Genomic DNA, 22,392 nt, shown 5'->3' with positions numbered 1-22,392 from the left:
TGGAAGACCTGGAGGACATAGTCGGGGCTCTTGATCTTAAAGGAATAGCAGGTTCCATAAATTCAGTGGTCGGCTCTGACAAACTAGGAACTGACCCTGTCACCACATTGCTGCTCTCAGTTGGCTCCGGAGGCAGTGGACCCGATGAGGCCGATTTTGTCACTTTAGGAGGTGGCTCCGCGACACCAGCCAGTGCCAGAGAAGGTCTTTTCGAAGACTTAGCAGATTTACTGGACTTGGAAGAAGAGGAAAGGCTTCCTCAAATGTAGGCTTTAAAAGACCCGTTTGAATTAGCTTGATGTTCATCGTGCATACAGCTGCAGTAATCACAGATGGGTTTTCTGCCATCAGGCGGTCCCTTAGTCGGCCGAATTCCAAAGTCTCGGTCCGGCGTCGGTTGTCGTCGCTTTCTCTTCTGACGTCAGTGAGGCCAGAGTATATAAGACACAGCCGACGCCATGTTCTTCGGTCTTTCTTGCCCCAGATGTCAGGTGCCCCCAGAAGGAAGGCAATACATAAATTATGGTTATATGTGTATACATGCAATGCAATATAATCCAAAATCAGTGGTTGCAAGCAAATAAACCATAGAAGGATAACCCAGTCAGGTTGTATGAAGAGGTTGTTAGGCCCCATGCCTTTACCAAGTGGGGAAGGAGGGAGGGAAACCTGTACTGCAGCTGTATTAGCACTCGAACATCTACATTTATGGTAGGTACAAAACTGTACTATGTTCATCGTGCATACAGCTGCAGTAATCACAGATGGGTAGAGTCCCAAAGCTACGTACAGGGTGGTAAGTACTAGGAGGAACTGGGTTGAGCCAGAATGCCCTGCAAAACAGCAATGGCAAAGCCTGCTCTTGTTCTGGAATATAAAGGCAGGTGGTAGTGTTTTGTGAAGGTATGTACAGAACTCCAAGTGGCTGCCTCCAGAATATCTTTGGTAGGAACTCCTCTGAGGAAGGCTGTAGAGGTAGCTGTGGCCCTGGTGGAGTGTGATCCGATACCTGTAGGAACAGATTTCCTCATAAAGGCCATAAGACGTATGATACAACTGTCTTGCAGCACAACAAAGTATGACAGCATAAGGGTAAATGCTATGCACAGTGAATAAACCAACCAGAAATTTTTTCATGCAATACCGCAAAACACCTGGAACAAGCAAGATTATTAAAATACTTTATTTTAAACAAAAAGAAAATACCAAGGCAATTTAAAATTTGTACCCAAGGATGAAGCTGTACTATTACTGGAACTGTTCGCCACACCGCATGTTGAAAAAGCAGGTCGTTTTGATCCAAGACCAGATGCTAGTAAGGCACTATGAATAGAATCTGGATCAATACTCTTCTTCTTTTTCTTCTTGTCTTTGGTTTTCTTGTGGTCTTTTCTTATTAGCCATGGATCTATATGAAAAAAATATAATCAAATGAAATGTTTTAAAATTATCTGTCTTTATGATGCATATGGCAATGCCACTGCAAACCACCAGAAAAAAAGCTGCATGAATATATTAAGATACAACCAAACACCCTAATACTAGGTGATTTCAACTAACCTGCAATTAATTGGGAAAACTACTCGGGTGCCAACTCCTTTTCCCAACGGTTCTTGGAATTCATAAATTCCAATACCCTGGATCAACTAATCCAATGACCCACCAGGGGCTCCAATATCCTAGACCTGGTCATTACCAACATGGGAGATAGATGCTCCACACCAGTAGTCACCCCCTTATTGGTCAAGTCTGACCATAAGCAAATCATCCTTGACATCCACATCCCACCCTCAGTAAGGAAACCTCCTTAAAAAACTTCTCAAAAGCCAAATTCATGCTGCTGAAGTCAGAAGTGACAAACTTCACAACACCCACGCAGACAGGATCTGGAAGTTCGACTGCAGAATCCTACACTAAGGCACTGTACGAGCACATCCACTCGTGCATGAATCATGCCATCCCAAATAGAACCAAGATGCTCTTCTCCAAAAAAAAGGAAGCCAATCTGGTGGTCCCCTGCTATAAACAAACTATACAACAGAAGGAAGAAACTGTTGCAGAAAAGAGGAAAATCTCAGGATGCAAAAAACTCTCTCACCAGCCTCAGTAAGAAGCTGAGATCCCTCAAAATCCTCAAAAGCTAGTTACGAAAATAAAATTGCCAAAGATTCCAAAGACAACCAGAAGGCATTCTATAGTTATGTCAAGAATCTAAATGGCAATACTCAGATCTGCTCTGAGCTACAACAGAATGGCATTAAATATACTGATCCCAAGGATATTGCAATATCCTGGCAGATCGATTTAGTGCCAACTTCACTCCCCTCTCACCCCCTAAAGGGCCCATCTCAATACCAAAAGATTGCCAAATTCCGATAATTACAGCCACACAGGTAGAAAAAGCACTCTCCAAAGCTAAGAATACAGCATCCATGGGACCAGATGACATCCCAGGCTGTGTACTACATGAACTACAAAATGAACTGGCACCCCACCTAAGTGTCATGTTTAATCATAGCCTCACCTCAGGCTTCGTGCCCACTGATTGGCACACAGCTACAGTTATCCCGCTCCACAAGGGAGGATCCACCTTGGATCCCGGGAACTACCGTCCCAGTCTGACAAGCCTGATCTGCAAGGGCATGGAACGCATTACCATGGAACTTGCAAACAAAGACATTGGCAACCTCCAGACACTGGACCCCACCCAGTTTGGGTTTGTGAAGGGACAATCTTGTCTCCTGAATCTGAATGACTTCTTCGAATTGGTCTCCAGAGCTGTGGACGAGGGTAAGGAGGTCCACACAGCCTATCTGGACCTCTCCAAGGCCTTCGACACCATCCCCCACTCTGGAATCGTAGATAAACTTACTAAGCTGGGCATAAATCCCTACGTCACTCGATGGGTTGCCAACTGGCTTACTGACAGAACCCAGACTGTAAAAGTAGCAGACTCCAAATCCAGCTCCAGACAAGTGACAAGTGGAGTACCTCAGGGTTCAGTCCTGGGACCACTCTTTTTTGGCATCTACTTCTCTGAAGTACAGGCCAACACTAACAGACTCTGGCTAACAAAGTTTGCAGATGACTGCAAACTGGGAGCCATTATTGAATCTCCAAATGATTTGGATATTCTACAAAAGGGCCTTACAGAAACAGATGCCTGGTGCCAGAGCCATGGGCTCAAGCTTAATGCCAAGAAATGTATAGTCATCCCCTTTGGAAAAAACATGTACCCATGAACTACCACATAGGGGGCAGGACACTAAACATCGAAAGTGTGATGAGAGACTTAGGGACACAAGTGGACAGTGGTCTCACTTTCAATAACCACATTGCCACAACAGTCAGGAAATCGTTCTATGTGGCACACCTCATCACTAAGGGCTTTTCATTCAGAAAAAAGGAGGTCATTGTCCCACTGTACTCATCCCTCATTAGACCCATTATACAGTATGCCCCATTTGGTATGTACCTCACAATACATCTGCAATAGCTGAAAAGGCCACAGAAATACCTCACTAAAAGAATCACAGGCCTAAAACAGATGCCATATGCTGACCGCCTAAAAAAAAAAAAAACTCCAGTTACACTCTGTAGCATATCGTCTACTCAGCTTCTTATCGCAGCTAGTTTAAACAATACCAATATCATTATAAAAAAATGTTAGAGGAAATATTAAATTGGCTCAACAGACATCAAAAAGTCTCATTAAGCTATAGAACACAGCTGTGAAAGATGCACTTGCCCATAACAGTACATGTTTGAATTCCTTACTGCTGCAGTACTCTTTAGGCTAATACGTGTTATTTCCATACCCAAGAAACAACAACCGGCCAACATCAGAAAGCTCTAGCTCCCCCACACCTTCACTCAGACTGATTTGGACTGGCCAAAGGATGGATAGCAGCAGTCACAATGAAGACTTCTTCACGGCTTTCCTGCCTAGAGAGAGCAGCCTTACAATCCTAAACCAAAAACCCAACAGCGAAGATACACAAAGTAGAGAAACACAGAATCCTACTTCATAGCCAAACAACAACTATATACAACAGTAGAAGTATGGAGGGTGGAGAGTTGGTGCAGCTACTGTAGCAGTGACAAATTTAAACATCTACTGTTATAAGCACGTGCAACTTTCAAAACTGCACTACGTTTATCATCATCACTGCTGCAGTAGCCTTTAGGCTATATGGGTTGATTACTAAAGCCAAATCCATCCAGCTCCAGACAAGTGGAGTACCTCAGGGTTCAGTCCTGGGACCACTCTTGCTTGGCATCTACTTCTCTGAAGTACAGGCCAACACTAAGTGACTCTGGCTAACAAAGTTTGCAGATGAATGCAAACTGGGAGCCATTACTGAATCCCCAAATGATGTGGAAATTCTACAAAAGGGCCTTACAGAAACAGATGCTTGGTGCCAGAGCCATGGGCTCAAGCTTAATGCCAAGAAATGTATAGTTATCCCCTTTGGGAAAAACCATGAATTACCACATAGGTGGCCATACACTAAACACCGAAAGTGTGATGAGAGACTTAGGGACACAGGTGGACAGTGGTCTCACCTTCGATAACCACATCGCCACAACAGTCAGGAAATCCTCCTATGTGGCACACCTCATCACTAAGAGCTTTTCATCCAGGAAAAATGAAGTCATTATCCCACTGTACTCATCCCTCATTAGACCCATTATAGAGTATAACGCCCAGTTTGGTATGTACCTCACAAGACATCTGAAACAGCTGGAAAGGCCGCAGAAATACCTCACTAAAAGAATAACAGGCCTAAAGCAGATGCCATATGCTGACCGTCTAAAAAAAACTCCAGCTATACTCTGGCATATTGTCTACTCAAAGGTGATCTCTGCTCAACATACAAGGCCATGTCAAACCCTGAGCTGTTGGACATGCTCCACTTAAAGAAATCCCAATCCCTCAAAGCCACACGCTCCAGGGATCTAAAACTTGTCATCACAATAAACAAAACAAGCTGGAGGGATAGGTTCTTGACCCAGAGACTCCCCCATACTATGGAATAGACTGCCCATACATGTCAAGCAGAGTGCCTCCTTGGCCCTCTTCAAAAGGAACCTTGATGATTGGATGGGAGATAGGAAATTCACCCCGGGGATCATGTCAGTCGCCCCTGCAAGACAGGGAACCAAGGAAGTAAATATTGTGGGAAGAAATATATAGCCATAACAATTCCCTGGATTTCTTCCCACAATATTTACTTCCTTGGATCCCTGTCATGCAGGGCGACTGACATGATCCCCGATAGCCTAGTACCATCCCTATGAACCTATTCAACCTGAGTTGAGGAAGGATACAGATCCAGGAGTCTTGGAGAACAGTCCCAGCAAAGCTCACCCTGGACCTTGAAAAGGAATACAGTTTGTAATACCTTGTAAAAGTATACGAGGAGGACCATGTAAGCTGCCTCTAGAATATTTCTAAAGTCCAACCCCTTCCTAGTATGACATCAAAGATGAAAGGCTGTAGTAGAATGTGCCCTGATACTGCGTGGAATGGATTATGCCATGGAAGGAACAAAAAGTAACAGGGCAACCACCTGGAAACTGTTTAGACAGAAGACGTCCCCCTTTGTTGTCCTTGATGAGAAATAAATAGCTGATCAGCTTTTCTAAATAACTCTGTTCGGTCAAAAAAGTAGCTGAGTCGTCATTTACAAGGAGGTCTCGGGTGTAAAACTCATTTCAGAAACTGCTCTACCACAAACAAAGAGGTTCATCCTTTGAGCAGATATGCTGAAATAGTCACAGGGTGAACTTTCTATAGGAATAAGAGAGGAAAGAGGAAACTAACTCTCTCAAATATTTGAGCATCAGTGGTACACAATTCTCTGATGGATTCCTGACTACTGGTTAGACTCAAAGTAGAAAACTGCTTCCACAGGGTGGGGGATTGGCATAACAGTTAAGGTCATTACCTCACAAATACAATATATAGTGTGACTCTTACCACTGGCTATTGGTTAGCTTTGTAATCTGCAAACTTCTAGCCTATTGTAATGGGAATACAGAAAACATATTAAAGCAAATGTAAGTTCTTTTTATATTCTGTAATTCTGTGCACTTAAACATGTACTGCAGAGTACTCAACTGCAGTCTTAAGATGAAATTCCTTTCTTGCTATTGTAGCAGACAACAAAGTAGCTGGCACATGCTTCCTGCCTATATAAACACAAATTCTATAGCTATGTGGACTACTTTGAGACACTACTAAAAAAACATAAAAATGTCAGAGGGGTCTATGCCATAACTTAATCCTATGAAGTTTTCTCAAGTAGAAAAGTTAACCAGGTATGACTAAGATGGTAAGCCGCATTTGAAGCAATAATGGATTCAGCTTTCCTTCTTTAGTAAAACAACGATATGTTCACATGTGCACTTTTTACATGAACAGCATGTGTGGTTTTAAGACTCTGATTTGCTAAAATTATATCATACCATGTGTGCCTCACACTACATAAGAAGTTATGTACCTACCATAATGTTCCATGTTAGTTGTCTTCTTCTCGCCTTCTTTCTTGCTGGATGGGTTCGGAGCCGATCCTCGGCTCCGACTCAGCCAATACTAAAGCTCGAGAGCTAATTCCACCGGCTCGAGGCTCCCCTATATCCCACAATGCTAGGTGGTAACTACTCATATCTCGTTTGATAGCTATACCAAGCAACCCTAGTCTCCATAGAATGGAGAAGGGAAACCCACCTCAAAACAACCTGCGTGAAAGGTATCGCAGACCTAAGAAAGGAGAAAAGGAGGTGGAAGAACGTGTGGGAATGACGACTTCCAGAGGAAGAACACAAACTGAATTCCTGTTGGTCTGTCCAGGCTTGGGGGAAGGAGGGTGGGACGAAAGAAAGAAGGTGAGAAGAAGACAACTAACATGGAACGTTATGGTAGGTACATAACTTCGTAATGTTAAGTTGTCCATCTCGCCTTCATTCTTGCTGGATGGGACCGCGTCCCTAGCACCTTATCCCGGGTGGCCTATCGGAACAGACTCTTGAGAACAGTGGAACCAAAGTTGGCACGGCTTCTGGAAACCATGTCCAATTTGTAATGTGAAATGAAGGTATAAGGAGAAGCCCAGGTGGCTGCTGCACAAATGGAATCTATTGGCAGCCTATCCTGAAAAGCTACGGATGTAGCCAATGCCCTAGTTGAATGAGCTCTAGGTCTTGAGGGTAGTTTTTGATGTCTGATCTCATAGATGAAGGTAATTGTAGAGGTGAGCCATCTAGAGAGGGATACTTTAGTAACAGGAAGGCCCAATTTCCCTTCCGCATACGACAGAAACAATTGTTCAGATTTCCTGAATTGTTTAGTCCTGTCTAAGTAATACCTAAGTTGGCGATGAACATCCAAAAAATTTAGCTTTTGTTCCGACCTGTTTGAATAGTTAGGGAAAAAGACAGGGAGATCAATAATTTGGTTTAGGTTTACTTGAGAGGAAACTTTAGGTAAAAAGGATGGATTAGTACGGAGGGATACCCTATCTTTGTGAAACACTAAGTAAGGAGGACGACTGCACAGAGCATGGAGTTCAGATACCCTTCTCACTGAAGTTACAGCTACCAGAAAAAGTGTCTTCCAAGAAAGCAACTTCAGGGAACATGAAGCCGCCGGTTCAAAGGGGGGAAGGATTAAGGATGCCAGAACCAAGTTCAAATCCCATTGAGGCGGGGGATCTTTGATTGGAGGTTTGAGAAGAAATACGCCCCTTAAAAAGGCTTTACAGAGTTTGTGAGCCATGATGCTAGACTCCGAGACACCAACATGAAAATTAGATATGGCAGCCAATTGAACTCTAATGGTAGATGCAGATGATCCTAAATGAAAGAGTTCTGCTAGAAAGTCTAGAATAGACTGGATAGGTGCAGTAAAGGGATCTATGTTTTTTGATGTTGCCCAAAAAGAGAAGCGTTTCCATTTGCTACTATAAATCTTCCGGGTAGAAGATTTATGAGAGGCTATCAAGATATCTCGGACCGAGCGAGATATTGAGGGAAGCCTGGCTAAGGTTGGAATCGGAGAAACCACGCTGTGAGGTTTAGAGAAAGCAGAGATTGGTGCAGCTGACCCGATTGGTGGGTTAACAGATCTGGTACTGGGTCCAGATGCCAATGCTGCTCCAAAAGGTAACTATGAAGAAACGGAAACCATATCTGTCGAGGCCAGTAAGGGGCAATGAGGATCATTGTCACTCTCAAAGCGATGGCTTTCTGAATTAGTTGAGATATCAGTGGAAAGGCATATTGAAGTCCCCGGGGCCAATCGTGGACTAGAGCGTCTCTGGTGGGATGGCCTGGTAACGGGAAGAGAGTGAAGAAGTCGTGACACTTGCTGTTTTGGGGAGTAGCAAAAAGATCGCAGCAAGGCTGGCCCCATCTTAGGAATACTTCTTCTAGAACTGATTTCTTTAGAGACCACTCGTGGGGCATGAGAATTGCCCTGCTCAACTTGTCTGCAATAACGTTGGATTTCCTGGGAATGTGCGTTGCTATCAGAAAACGCTGAGAAGAGATCGCCCATTGCCAAAGTCTGAGTGCCTCTCGACATAAAGGGTATGATCTGGTTCCGCCTTGTTTGTTGATGTACCACACTACGGACATGTTGTCCGTCTGAATTGCAATAGTCCCAGTGGGAAGAGAGTCGTGAAGGGCTTGCAACGCTAAAAGCACTGCTCTCATCTCTAAGATGTTTATGTGCAAGTGGCACTCGAAAGGTTGCCACATGCCTTGGACTGTCCTGCCCTGATAACGCCCCCCCCCACCCGATCAGGGAGGCGTCTGCTGTCAACGTGGTGACTGGGGGGGGGGGGGTGAAAGGTCTTCCTCGGAGAACTTGAGGTGATGTGATCCACCAAGACAGTTGATTCTTGCATGATTGAGTTATCAATATGGTATGGGACATCGGGAGCTGTTGAAAGGACCATTGAGTAAACAGCATCCATTGGAGGATCCTCATGTGGAAGCGAGCTATGGGGAGAAGGGGAATAGCTGCTGCCATGAGTCCTAACACCTTCAAAACTAGTCTGGCATTGACTTTGTTGCATTGTAAGAGAAGTGAAACTTGTTTTCGAATGTCTGACACACTCTGCTCTGTGAGTCTGGCTGAAAGATTGAGCGTGTCTAAGGTGGCGCCTATAAAGGTAATAGATTGACAAGGCAGATTTTTCAAAATTTATTGAAATGCCTAGAGCTTGGCAAGATTGGATGGTGAAGTCCCTGGATAGAAGAAGCTGATGTCTTGTGGTGGCGGTAAGGAGCCAGTCGTCTAAATATGGTAACACCTGGAATCCTTGACGTCTCAAGTGAGCCGCGACCACTGCCATGCATTTGGTAAACACACGGGGGGGCTGTAGTGAGACCAAAGGGCAGGGCCCTGAACTGGTAGTGACTGGCTCCCAGCCTGAAGTGGAGATATCTCCTGGAGCGTCTGTTCATCTTGATGTGGTAGTACGCGTCCTGAAGATCTAACGAGCACATCCAATTGTCCTGACCCCAGAAGGGTAGAATGAACTGTAGCATGACCATCCGGAATTTTGTTTTCCTGACATACTTGTTTAAGTAGCTGAGATCCAGTATGGGTCTCCAGTCCCCTGTTTTCTTTGGTACCAAAAAGAATTTGGAGTAGATTCCGGATCCTTGCTGGTCTGCCGGGACTGATTGGATAGCTCTTTTTGATAGCAGCTTTGAAATTTCTAATGCTGCTTGTTCCCTTAGACTGGGTGGAACATCTGGAAGGGATCTTTTGGGTTGGGATGGGATGTGAATAAAGGGAATTTTGTAACCCTCGGATATGATCGACTGTACCCATTTGTCTTGAGTAAGGGAAAGCCAGGCTTTTGGGTACAGGAATAACCTTCCCCCGACTGCCTCCGAAGGTGGACAGCCGGGCAGCCCCTCAGGGATGCTGAAAGGGTTTATCAGAGAACATTTCTCTGCTACCCTGGTTTTGCAGACCTCCTCTGCCTCTAGGGCGGCGTCTATTATTATTCCCTCCTCTGCCTCTAGAGGGGAATCGATCTTGTGCGTCAGATGAGACTCCCTGGGATTGTTTACGGAACCACATCTTTCCTCCCCTCTGACCTTTGGGATAGGGTCTAGAAGGGGTAGAAAAATGGACTCCTACGGCAGAGAGAGTCTTACCTTCTACCTCACACCTGGTCAATGTATCCTTCACCTGTGGACCAAACAAGGATGATCCATCAAAGGGAGAATTGGTGAAGGACGCCTTGAAAGGGTCCGCAAAGTTGCACAGCCGCATCCAGGCGTGACATCGTAAGGCAACACCTGTACCTGCGGCTCTACTTGCCCCATCCGCAGCATACAAGACAAGCCGCATGGAGAAGTTAACGATGGAATTCAGGGTTGCCAACTGGGAGTTCATTCTGTCTTGGAACCCCTCAGCTGTAGGATCCTTTATCACTTCACCCATATCCTTGAGTAAATCTCTCTGGAGATGAGTGAAGTGTCCTAAGTAGTTCAGCGACTGCATTGAAAAGGTCGCTGATGAGAACATCCGCTTGCCGTACCTGTCCATGGTCCTAGATTCCTTATTAGGAGGATGGACAGGAACCGAAGGATCAGCTAACTCCTTCTTAGTGGCCGCAGCCACCACCATGGCATCAACGGGGACATCTCTGGATAAAAAATCTTTATCTCTAGGGGCAGTAATAAATTTAGATGGCCTCCTCGGGGTGGGTTCCACTGAATCAGGAGCCGTCCAGGCCTTCCTTGCCACCACTTCCATAAGGGGGTCAAAGGGAGGGGACACCCAGGAGGTAGAAGGGCGAGAGCCAAACGCCTCAAGATACACTGACTCATCCTCCGAAGGGTTAAGGGCTGGCCAGTTCCCCCTCTGTTTCAGGATCTCAAGGATGTCAGCAAAGGAGACATCTTCAGAGGGGGATCGAGGGGAACCTTCAGATTCCTCTAAGTCAGTGTCAGAGGTGATAGACTCAGGGGAGTCAATGTGCTTCCTCTTGCACTGCCTCTTCCTAGGGGGATCTCCTACCGGGTCAGGAGAGGCCTCGGAAGAGGAGGAAATTTCCATTGGGGAAACTTGAGGAGTTGGCTCTCTGCGGTCTAATGCAAGGGGGTGGGTAGAAATCACCGCAGGCACTGTAGATGGAGGGGCTGACTGAGCCGACTGTGGGGCAGACCCTGGTTCTAGCACGCTCCGCATAACCTCGAAGGCACCCCTATCAGGCAACGCCGGAGGTCCCCGCTCCGAAGAGACAAGGACTCCCCCCCCCCCCGGCACCGACAGGGACGGCTCCGAAGCCGATGTCGGAGCTGAACTCACCAGCGCCAAAGCCCTGAGAGGGAGAGCGGGGTCGGACAAGGGTCCGATGCCACTCGCCCCCTCGGAGCAGACGAGAGAAGCTCAGCGCCGAGATCCCTCCAAGTAGGAGATCGGAGCAGACGACGGAGCCGAAAGGGAAGGTATCGGATCCGACGCACCGACAGTCATGGCTCCGACAAGCCCTGGCTCCGAACTCAAAGGAGTCGGAGGAGGAATATATTGGGGAACGGAAATAGCCACTGACTGCTGAGTCAGGCTATGCAGCATTTGGGCCAGTGCCTCGGACTTGAGAAGTCTACTCACTACCCTTTGCAAATCGTGGTCAGATAGCCTGGAAGACCGTGAGGAATGTGTTCTATGGCTCCGTTCAGAAAGAAGAGGTGATCCTGGCGCCAAGTGCATGGAGCCGATAGAGGGGGATCTAGATCTCTTCCTAGAATGTTGCTCCGATAAGAGTATCGGAGCCAACGGAGTTTTATCAACCTCGGCTCCAGCCAGAGCCGAGGTAACAGTATGAGGCTTGGAAACATCGGCTCCGGCCGGAGCCGATGTCGAAGCAGACTTTACATTTCCAGAAGTCGACTCAGAAACCGGAGCCGACTGTTTGGAAGTTTTAGAAGGCTTCCCCGACACAGACTGAGTTGGGGGGCCTTCAGGCTTTAATAAGCCACGCAAGATTAATTTATTCTTGCGTTCCTGCAGGACTACAGGGCTAAAACCATGGCAAACAGCACAAGAGTCCTGCAGGTGCAAAGGTCCCAGGCAATACACAAAAGAAGTGTGACCGTCTGTCAGAGATTTTCTGACAGCACGAGTCACACTTCTTGAAGCCTGGGACCTTCGATTCCTTAGTCATAATAAAAGGTCCAAGAAAAACACACACACACACAAAACACACACACACAAAACACACACACAAAACACACAAAACACACAAAACACACAAAACACACAAAACACACAAAACACACAAAACACACAAAACACACAAAACACACAAAACACAGACACACACAAACACACACACACACAAACACACAAACACACAAAACACACACACACACAAACACACAAACACACAAACACACACACACACAACACACACACACACAAAACACACACACACAAAACACACACACACAAAACACACACACAAAACACACACACACAAAACACACACACACAAAACACACACACACACACACACACAGGCCTTAATTAAAAAATAAAATACCAGTCACACAAGGGGACCAGAAGGGGCCTAAGGCCTAAAACTAAAGGGAAATAAAAGAAGGAATTAAGGGCAACAAAGTTGTCGAACCAGGAAAAGGGGTATTTAAAACTAAAGGTTTTAGTGAAAAAAGAGTACTAGGGGTCTAAGATTGAAAATTTTAGAATTAAATCTTTGACTAACCACTTGCCAGAGCCGGTAGAAAAGCACCTCTTCAGCTAAGCGGCAAACAAGATCCGAGTAGTTACCGCCTAGCATTGTGGGATATAGGGGAGCCTCGAGCCAGTGGAATTAGCTCTCGAGCTTTAGTATTGGCCGAGTCGGAGCCAAGGATCGAGGATCGAACCCATCCAGCAAGAATGAAGGCGAGATGGACAACTTAACATTGTATTTTAAGGTATAACAAGTGTTTTTGTTTTACTTCTTTGGGATCATGTTAGAAAATTCTTGACCTTCATCCCATGAATTGAGACTTGGAATAAATATTACTTATATAGCCAGACACTGTCTTTGCATTTTTATTTATCTTAATACTATGAACTTACCAATGTATTTTCTGGTAGTAGTTTTTTTGCCTTATTTAGTACATGTTGCACGTCCTCATGAAAAAAGTGCCTAAAAGATATTACACAAATCATCGGGGCAGACAGTGGAAGTTGATGGAGATCAGGGTGTGTCAAAATCCCAGTCTTGTGTGAGTAGATCCAAGTGTGGGAGGAAACTTGCAGTAATAGCCCATGGCCAGTTCCATAAGAAGGGAGAAAGAAAGTTTGTGTACACTTACCACAAATGTAGATGTTCGAGTGTATTCACTGTTGCAGTCCTGACTTGTGGGATTTCCTGCCATGGAAGCCTTTGGCAAATCTGCCTACCAGAGAATTTTTTCACTTTCTCCTTAAGCCAACAGATGCCCTTTGTCCAACATCACTATATCCAGATAGAAAGGTAGTTTCCCAGCACCATGACCTCAGTACTTTCTTGTCCCCAACAAGAAGCCGCCTCCCAGTATGTTCTTAAGGCCAGGGGGTCAAGGACAGTGCAGTTGTGTACACTTACCATAAATGTAGATGTTAGAGTGTATTCACTGTTCCGGTCATCACACTAGGGTTTATCCTGCCAGGGGTAGCCCTCAGTCGGCCTGAATACCAGAGGCCTAATATTTCTGTGCCAGTTGCTATCACTCCAGGACTGATGTCAGGTCGTCAGTGGTATAAAATCAGGCAGCTGACGCCATTACATCACTTTTTCTTGCACCAAATAGAGAGTTAAGTTATGGTGGAAGAAAGTACAGTTGTGTACCTACCATAAATGTAGATGTTCGAGTGTATTCACTGTTGCAGTCATTACACTTGGGCTATCCTGTTGGCAGGCGACCCGTAGTCGGCCCGAGTTCCAAAGTCTTGGTCCGGAGTCTGTTGCTGTCACCTCTTTCCTGACGTCAGTGCGCCAGGGGTATAAAAGTTGCAACAGACGCCCTTTTCTTCAGTTTTTCTTGTCCCAGATGTCAGGTGCCCCCAGATATGAAGGCTGTAAAGATAAAAATATGCCAAACAACCATGCATATATCACTAAAAACATTTTTTTCTTCTAAAAGCAAATACACCACATAGGTTGTATAGAGTTGAGAAGAACAGAGTAGTCCTAGCAAAGAGGGGGATGGTGGGTGGGTAACCAGGACCGCAACAGTGAATACACCAACATCTACATTTATGGTAGGTACACAACTGTACTATGTTCATCATGTTTCACTGTGGCAGTCATTACACTTGAGTAGAATCCCAAAGCTGAGGTAGGGTGGCTGGGTCTAGATTGGATTTGGCGAGGCTAACAAGCCCTGCAGAACTGCAGTGGCAAAGCCTGCTCTGGATTTGGAGTACAGAGGTAGGTGGTAGTGCTTGGTAAAAGTGTGCACTGAGCTCCAGGTTGCAGCTTCTAATATGTCTTTGGTTAGTACCTCTCTGAGGAAAGCTGCTGAAGTGGCTGCTGCTCTGGTAGAATGAGGCCTAATGCCCTTAGGCACAGATTTGCCATGTTGTGCATAAAAGAAGCGGATGCAGTGTCCTATCCATTTGGAGATTGTCTGCTTTGTAATAGGTTTTCCTTGTGATCCTGCAGCATATGCTACAAACAGTTGCTCAGTTTTTCTGAAAGCTTTTGTTTTGTCCAAGTAAAATTGCAGCTGCCTGTGTATATCCAAAGAGTGCAGAAGTCTTTCCCCTTTATTCTGGGGATTTGGGTAGAAAGTAGGCAAATGAATAGTCTGATTTAAGGCCACATTGGAGACCACTTTTGGCATGAATTTTGGGTTCGTCCTTAGAGAAACCCTGTCCTGGTGAAAATTGAGGAAAGGTTCCACAGCCATCAATGCCTGTAACTCTGAAACTCTTCTTGCTGAAGTTATTGCTAGAAGCAGAGCAGTTTTCCTTAACAAGAATTTTAGATCAGCTGTGCTGGCTGGTTCAAAAGGAGGCAGTGTTAGTTTTTCTAAAACAAAGTTGAGGTCCCAATTAGATACTGGTGCTCTCCTAGGGGGGGTCTTGTATTCTTTGCCCCTCTGAGGTACTGTCATAGTTAAAGATGTGAAAAAATAGGAGGATCCGTATTGTTATGAGCTGAAATGGCAGAGGCATGGATTTTAATAGAAGAAAAAGATAGACCTTTGTCCAACATCTCAGTCAGGTATTGTAAAATATGAGGCATATTAGGGACCTGTGAGTCAAGCCCTTGTGCCTGGTTCCAAGCACAGAATCTCTTCCATTTTTCTGCATAAGATTTCCTAGTGCTGGGTTCTCCTGGCTTCCAAAATTACATCCATAACAGCTTTAGAGAGAGGTGCAGTCTGAGTGGCTACATTACCTGCCATGCTGCCAGGTTTAAGGTTCTGAGTTGACTGTGCAGAATCTGATTGTTTTGCTGTGTCAGAAGATGAGGGATTTGAGGTAGAGGCCAAGGTGGGCCTTGGGACAAAATCTTTAGGATTGGGTACCAGCGCTGGCGTTTTTGGCCTCTCGTCTGACTTTCAGAAGCACCTTGGTGAGAAGAGGCATCGGAGAGAAGGCACAGACTGTCAGGTTTTTCCATTTGAAAGATAGAGCATCCACTTTCCATGCTTGAGAGTGATAAGTCCTTGTGCAAAATTTCTGTAATTGGCAATTGTGAGGGGAGGCAAACAGATCTATGTCTGGGCGTCCCCATTCCCTTGTTATCATGTTGAACACTTGTGGATTTAGCTTCCATTCATGAGGATCCATGAGATTTCTGCTTAGTTTGTCTGCCAGTGTATTTTTTGTTCCTGGCAGGAATTGTGCTTGCAGATGTACCTGGTAAGTCAGTGCTGTGTTCCACAAAGTCATGGCTTGTCTGCATAGGGGGTAGGAATGTGTGCCCCCTTGCTTGTTTATGTACCACATAACTGTGGTATTGTCCATCTTTATTAATAATTGTCCTGGATGTATTAGGTCCTTGAAGGCTGTCAGGGCATTCTGTACAGCTAGCATCTCTTTTTGATTGATGTGAAGATGCATTTGTTCTTTGGGCCACGTGCCCTGAATACATTTTCCTGCCATATGTGCTCCCCAGGTGTAATCCGATGCATCCGTTGTTAATGTCTGCCTGGCTGTAGGTAAGGTGAAAGGCTGTTTCTTGTTGTAGTGACAGGCCTGGGACCACCATCGAAACTCCTGCTGTAGGCAGGGAATCAAGGTTATGATTGTCTCTAGGCTGTGACAATGCTGAGTCCAAACACTTTTCAGATACCATTGTAGTTTCCTCATATGCAGTTTGGCATATGGAATTAGTAGAATGCAAGATGCCATGAAACCCAGGGCCTGCAGAATTTTTCTTGCAGGGAGCTGGGTCTTTGCTGCCATCATTTGAAAGTAATGAGTCAGTTGCCTTTGTTTGTCTGGCGTGAGATAAGCCACCTGGGTAGTTGTATTTAAGCTTGCACCCAGGAATATTATCTCTTGAGAGGGCACTAGTTTTGATTTCTTTTCGTTTACTGTGTACCCTAGGCAAATTAGTAATCTTTTTACAAACTCCAGGTGCTTTAGAAGAATGTCCTTGCTCTCTGCTTGAATAAGGCAGTAATCCAAGTAGGGATATATTTGAATTCCTTTTTGTCTGCAAAATGCAATTACTGGTGTCAGGCATTTTGTGAAGACCCTGGGCACAGTAGATAAGCCAAAGACCAGTGCAGAGAATTGATAATGCATTGAGCCTGCTATAAAATCTGAGGTATCTTCTGCACGACTGTCTGATTGGGACGTGCAGGTATGCCTCCTTGAGATCCAAAGTAACTAGCCAAGCCTCTTTGCCCAGCATGGGCAAGAGTTGTTGTAGTGTTAACATTTTGAATTTTGGAACATCCAGGAAAGTATTTAGGATTGACAGGTCCAGTACTGGTCTCCATGCTTTGTCCTTTCTGGATACTAGGAAAAGTCTCGAGTAAAATCCTTGGCCCTGTTCTTGTGGAACATTTTGAATAGCTCCCATATCCATAAGAGCTGCAATCTGTTTTTGTGTCTCTGCCCATTGGTTTGGTGGCAGGTTTGGCATACCTTTTGGTTTTGGAAGCATGTGGAAGTGGAACCTGTACCCTTGAGAAACTATATTCAACTCCCATTGGTCTTGGGTGATCATGTGCCAATTTTTTTGAGAAAAGTGCTAGCTTTCCCCCTAGGGGTGCTGTCAACTGGTAAGAGCTTGGTATTTGTAGACGGAAGTCATTGTAACCGTTTTCTACAAGGTTGTGATTTGTCTTCTCCTCCTTTGGGGGCTGAAGCACCCCATTGTTTAGGTCTGTAGGAGCCTTGGGGCTGAGATCTGCCTCTTGGGCGCCTGTATCTGCCTCTTTGTGGCCTGACACTGGAAAGGACCAATTTGAAGGCCATTTCCTGCTAAATCTAGGAGGTTGAACCCGTAAGAAATCTTTCACAGTTTGCATTGACTTTGCTTTATCCTCCATTTTCTTTAAAACTTCTTCTGCCTTAACACCAAACAAGGTATCATGCTGTAGTGGAGTATCCAATAATTTCATTTTAACATGGTCAGGTAAACTTTGTTCTTTCAACCAAGCATGTCTTCGAATAACTGAGCCTGTAACTGCGGCTCTACAAGAAGCCTCTAATGAATCAAAACCACATTGCAGAGTATGCTTTCCCACTTGTTCAACTGCATGCAATAAATCCTGCATTTCTTTACAGTCAGGACCTTCTATATTTGTAACCATTTTCTGCTTTAACAATGACATAAGATACTGCTGATATTTAAGTATGTGAAACTGATAGTTTAAAGTTCTTACAGCTAAAGTAGCAGAAGTGTAAACCTTTTTCCCCTATCTGTCCAGAGCTCTGGAATCCCTATCTGAGGGGACAGGATTTTTGGCAGTGGAAGCTTTAACCCCTTTTGGACCCTGAGAAATAGTTTCTGGGTCCACAGCGGGGTTTTTGAAAAGAAATTTATGACAGTCAGGGACCCTGTAAGTACCTGTCTGGCTTTACTGGTGCAGGGGGGTAAAGGATCTGGGGACAGACTGGATTCAGAAAAAACATCTACAATATCAAGCACAGGAGGGATAGCCAGGGGCCTGTGCTGAGGCAATAAAAGGAAATCTCTGAGCCTTTTCTTGGATTCTGAGTAATCCTGGCTCTCCCAATAGAAATGCTCCCTCATGGTGTGCAGGGTTTCCCCAAAAGAGTAATCCTAAAGCGGTGAGGCTGAAGGAATGGACTCTTCAGCATCAGAGTCCTCATAGGGAGGGAGAGAATAGCCCTGGTCAGACGAAGAATCAGAAGAAATGGAAACCTGATCAGAGGAATCATAATCAGTGTCTTGCCTAGGCCTTTTGTCAGGAGGAGGATGGGAGCCCCTGATTAAAGTAATAAGGTCTTCAGCCATTTTAAGCATCTGTTTCTTAGGCATGAATGACTGTTCTGGAGAATGCTGCACTTGTTTCCTTGTCTTTAATGGTGTTTTTGACTTTGCCTTTGCTGCTGTAGTAGCTTTAATTGTAAGCTGTGAAGGTCTGACAACACCCTCAGAAGCCGGTGCCTGCTCAGCGGCTCTGGACCCATCTCGGGATATATTTTCCGTAGGCCCAATACCTTGAGTTTCCACAGGCCTCGGTGTCTCCACTTAGCTGTCGGTTGCGGCCTGTGGCTCTGAGGTAGCGGGTGTCAGGGGCTGTGAAAGCGCCTCACTGAGAACCGGCGACTGGCCTAGAAGAGGCTTTGTCGTCGGTTTTGGACCTTGGATGCCTGTCTTTTTCTTTGTCTTTGCATTTTTTATACATTGCGGTCGTCGGTTGTTCCGACGGCATTCTGTAATTAAATCTTTGTCCAAAATAATGTAAAGCAAAATCAAACAGACGTTTAATAGTGCGTTTATTAAATCTAGCACAAAACAGACTAGTGACATCGTTGTCAGGGCCTAGGCAAGGAATGCAGTAAGAGTGAAAGTCCTTATGAGGTATTTGCTTCCCACAAGAAATACAATTATTAACTTTTACTGACATCGGTCTGGAGCAAGAAAAAGTTTCCCCAACGGGGTACTTAGCTTTATTGAAGACTTCAGTTCTGAAATTCAATTTTGAAAATCTCAGGAGTCGGCTGACTGGCACTTGCGAACTGTTTATGCTTCGGGCACCGCGCGGCAAAAAAGACTGAAGAAAATGGCGTCGGTTGCAACTTTTATACCCCTGGCGCACTAACGTTAAGGAAGAGGCGACAGCAACCACCACCGGACCAAGACTTTGGAACTCGGGCCGACTACGGGTCGCCTGCCAGCAGGATAACCCAAGTGTAATGACTGCAACAGTGAAACATGATGATCACCACCACCAGTAGAAAGTAAATGTCAAAAATCCCTGCAATGAGTGAGGAAGAGAGTGAGAGAGAGAGACAAGGGGGATGGTGGGTGGGAACCAGGACTGCAACAGCGAATGCACTCGAACATCTACATTTATGGTAAGTGTACACAACTGTACTATGTTCGTGTTTCATTGTTGCAGTCATCACATTTGGGTTGATTCCCAAAGCTGAAGTAAAGGGTGGAGGCAGTCAAGAAGACTGGGGGCTGGCTAGGATGCCCTGCAAGACTGCAAGACTGCAGTTGCAAAGCATGCCCTGGATTTGGAGCTAGAAGGGTGGTAATACTTGATGAAGTTATGAACAGAACTCCATGTTGCAGTATCCAGGATGCCCCTGGTAGGGACGCCTCTGAGGAAAGCTGCAAAGGTGGAGGTTGCCCTGGTGGAATGTGCCCTGATCCCCTTAGGGGGTGGTTTTCCATGGTATCTGTAGCAGAAATGGATACAGTGTGCTATCCATTTGGAGATTGTTTGGATATGGCCTTGCCCTCTGCTGCAAAGATGACTAGCAATTGGTCAGTTTTGCTAAAAGATTAATCCTATCCAGGTAGAATCTGAGCTGTCTGTGCACATCTAGAGAATGCAGAATCCTTTCCCCCTTGTTTTTTGGGTTAGGGAAAAAGGTGGGCAAATTAATAGATTGGTTGTGAGCCACACTGGACTCCACTTTATGCATGAAAGTTGGGTTAGTTCCGACAGAGACCCTGTCAGCATGAAAAATGATGAATGTCTCTACTGCCATGAGTGCTTGTAGCTCAAACTCTTCTAGCTGAAGTGATGGCCAGAAAAAAAGGCCGTTTTCCAAGAGAGGAATTTTAACTCTGCTGAAGCTGCAGGCTCAAAGGGGGTAGTGTGAGCTTTTCCAACACAAAGTTAAGGTCCCAAGCTGGGGTAGGAGCTCTTCTGGGTGGCCTTAAATTGTTAGCCCCTCCTAGGAACGGTTTGATGAGAGGGTGAGAAAACAGAGGTGGCTCTGTGCTGTAATGAGCAGAGTTGGCAGAGGCATGAATTTTAATAGAAGAGAAGGATAGGCCCCTGTGTAGTAGGTCTGCTAGGTAATCCAGCATGAGAGGTAGGGAGGGCTGTGCTGTTTTTCAGCTCCTTTAGCCTGGCTCCAGATGCAATAACTTGTCAGCATAGGATTTTCTAGTGCTGGGGTGTCTGGCCTCACGAATAACATCCAGGACTTGCTTGCTTAGACTGGCAACTAGAGGAGAGGTCAGGGAATAAGCCAGGCTGCCAGGTTCAGGGTCTGCAATTATGGATGCATGAATTCTCCATTCTGATGGGGTCAGGAGAGTTGGAATCTGAGACAGGTGCCATGGTGGCAGTGCTGGCATGGCCCGTGTGGGGCAATCAAGATTGCTCTTGGTTTTTCCTCTCTTATTTCGAGTAGTACCCTTGAAAGTAGAAGTAGAGAGGGAAATGCATAGATCGAGAGGTTTGCCCATTGGAAGGATAGGGCATCCAATTTCCAGGCCTTGCTGTGAGGTTCCCCGATGCAGAACTGGCTGAGCTGGTGATTGTAGTGGGAGGCAAAGAGGTCCACCTTTGAGATGGACCATTGCTTGGTTACAAGGTTGAAAGTTGCGGTGGTCTAGCTGCCACTCATGTGGGTCTAGGAGGTTTCTGCTTAAGTTGTTTGCCAAAGAGTTTTGGAAGCCTGGCAGGAATTGTGCTTGCAGGTGAATTTGCGTGGCTGAAGCCATGTGCCAAAGGGTCATGGCGAGCCTGCTGAGGGGATAAGAGTGAGTTCCTCAGTGCTTGTTAATGTACCACATCACTGTGGTGCTGTCTGTTTTGATCAGTAGAAGCCCCAGGGAGAGTAGGGATCTGAAAGCTGTCAAAGCTTGCTGAATAGCTAGCATCTCTTTTTGGTTGATGTACAGATGTATTTGATTTGGGCTCCAATGGCCCTGAATGCACCTGCCATCCAGGTGTGCACCCCAAGCATAATCTGATGCATCTGTGGTTAGGGCCTGGGCGGTGGGGGTTGTGAGAAGGGAAGACCCTTGTTGTGTTTTCATGCTGCTGCCCACCAAAGAAACTCTTTCCTTAGACAGGGTATCATAGGTATGATAGTTTCCAGGTCCTGAGTGTGTTGACACCAAAGGCTTTTTAGGGACCACTGAAGTTTTCTCATATGCAGTCTGGCATATGGAAGGAGTAGAATGCAGGAGGCCATGAAACCTAGAGCTTGCAGGATATTCCTTGCGGATAACTAGGTTCTGGTGGCTAGATGAGAGAAGTAGCCCGTCAGATAGGTTTGTTTTTCTGGAGTAAGGAATGCCATCTGGGAAGCTGTGTCCAGGCTTGCTCACAGGAATACAATGTTTTAAGTGAGAACTAGTTTGGATTTCTTTTCGTTTACAGTGTACCCCAAGGAAGTCAGTAGGTGCTTTACAAAGATCAGGTGCTGTATCAGCTTTTCCTGACTGTCTGCCTGAATCAGGCAATCGTCTAAGTATGAGTCGTCGTCTTCTTCTTTCGGCTTTATCCCGGTTAGGGGTCGCCACAGCGGATCACCTGTCCGCACATTGAATGGCAGTGGAGTTTTACGGTGTCGAGTTGGCAGCCCGGCGCCCAACCTTCCACAGAAGGCACACTCACACGCACACCTAGGGCCAATTTAGAGTGTCCAATCCACCTGCAGCATGTCTTTGGGATGTGGGAGGAAACCGGAGCACCCGGAGGAAACCCACGCAACCACAGGGAGGACATGCAGACTCCGCACAGAAGGCACCCCAGCCGAGGATCGAACCGGAGAACCTCTTGCTGTGAGGTGGCAATGCTAACCACTGCACCACCGTGGCCGCCCAATTGTCTAAGTATGAGTAAATATGAATATTCCTTTGTCTGCAAAAAGCAATGGCTGGAGCCAGGCATTTTGTGAAAAATCTGGGAGCTGTGGATAAGCCAAAGGGAAGCGGATAGAACTGAAAGTGCACAGAGTCT

The 22,392-nt window shown here is 45.7% G+C and overlaps 1 protein-coding gene across 1 annotated transcript in view; it reads right to left on the bottom strand.

Moving 5' to 3' along the window:
- SBNO1 (strawberry notch homolog 1) overlaps positions 1-22,392 on the bottom strand; it is a gene marked incomplete in the record, with an annotated part of 3,303,179 nt that overhangs the window by 1,503,926 nt on the left and 1,776,861 nt on the right. The window contains 1 exon segment of the mRNA XM_044068578.1: positions 1,229-1,408. Within this exon segment, the coding sequence (XP_043924513.1) occupies positions 1,229-1,408 (180 nt within the window).

The sequence above is a fragment of the Protopterus annectens genome, chromosome 4.part0 (genome assembly GCF_019279795.1).
Source record: "Protopterus annectens isolate FY-2018-M chromosome 4.part0, PAN1.0, whole genome shotgun sequence".
Classification (NCBI taxonomy): Eukaryota; Metazoa; Chordata; order Ceratodontiformes; family Protopteridae; genus Protopterus; species Protopterus annectens.
This window is presented reverse-complemented; position numbering and strand designations above follow the sequence as displayed.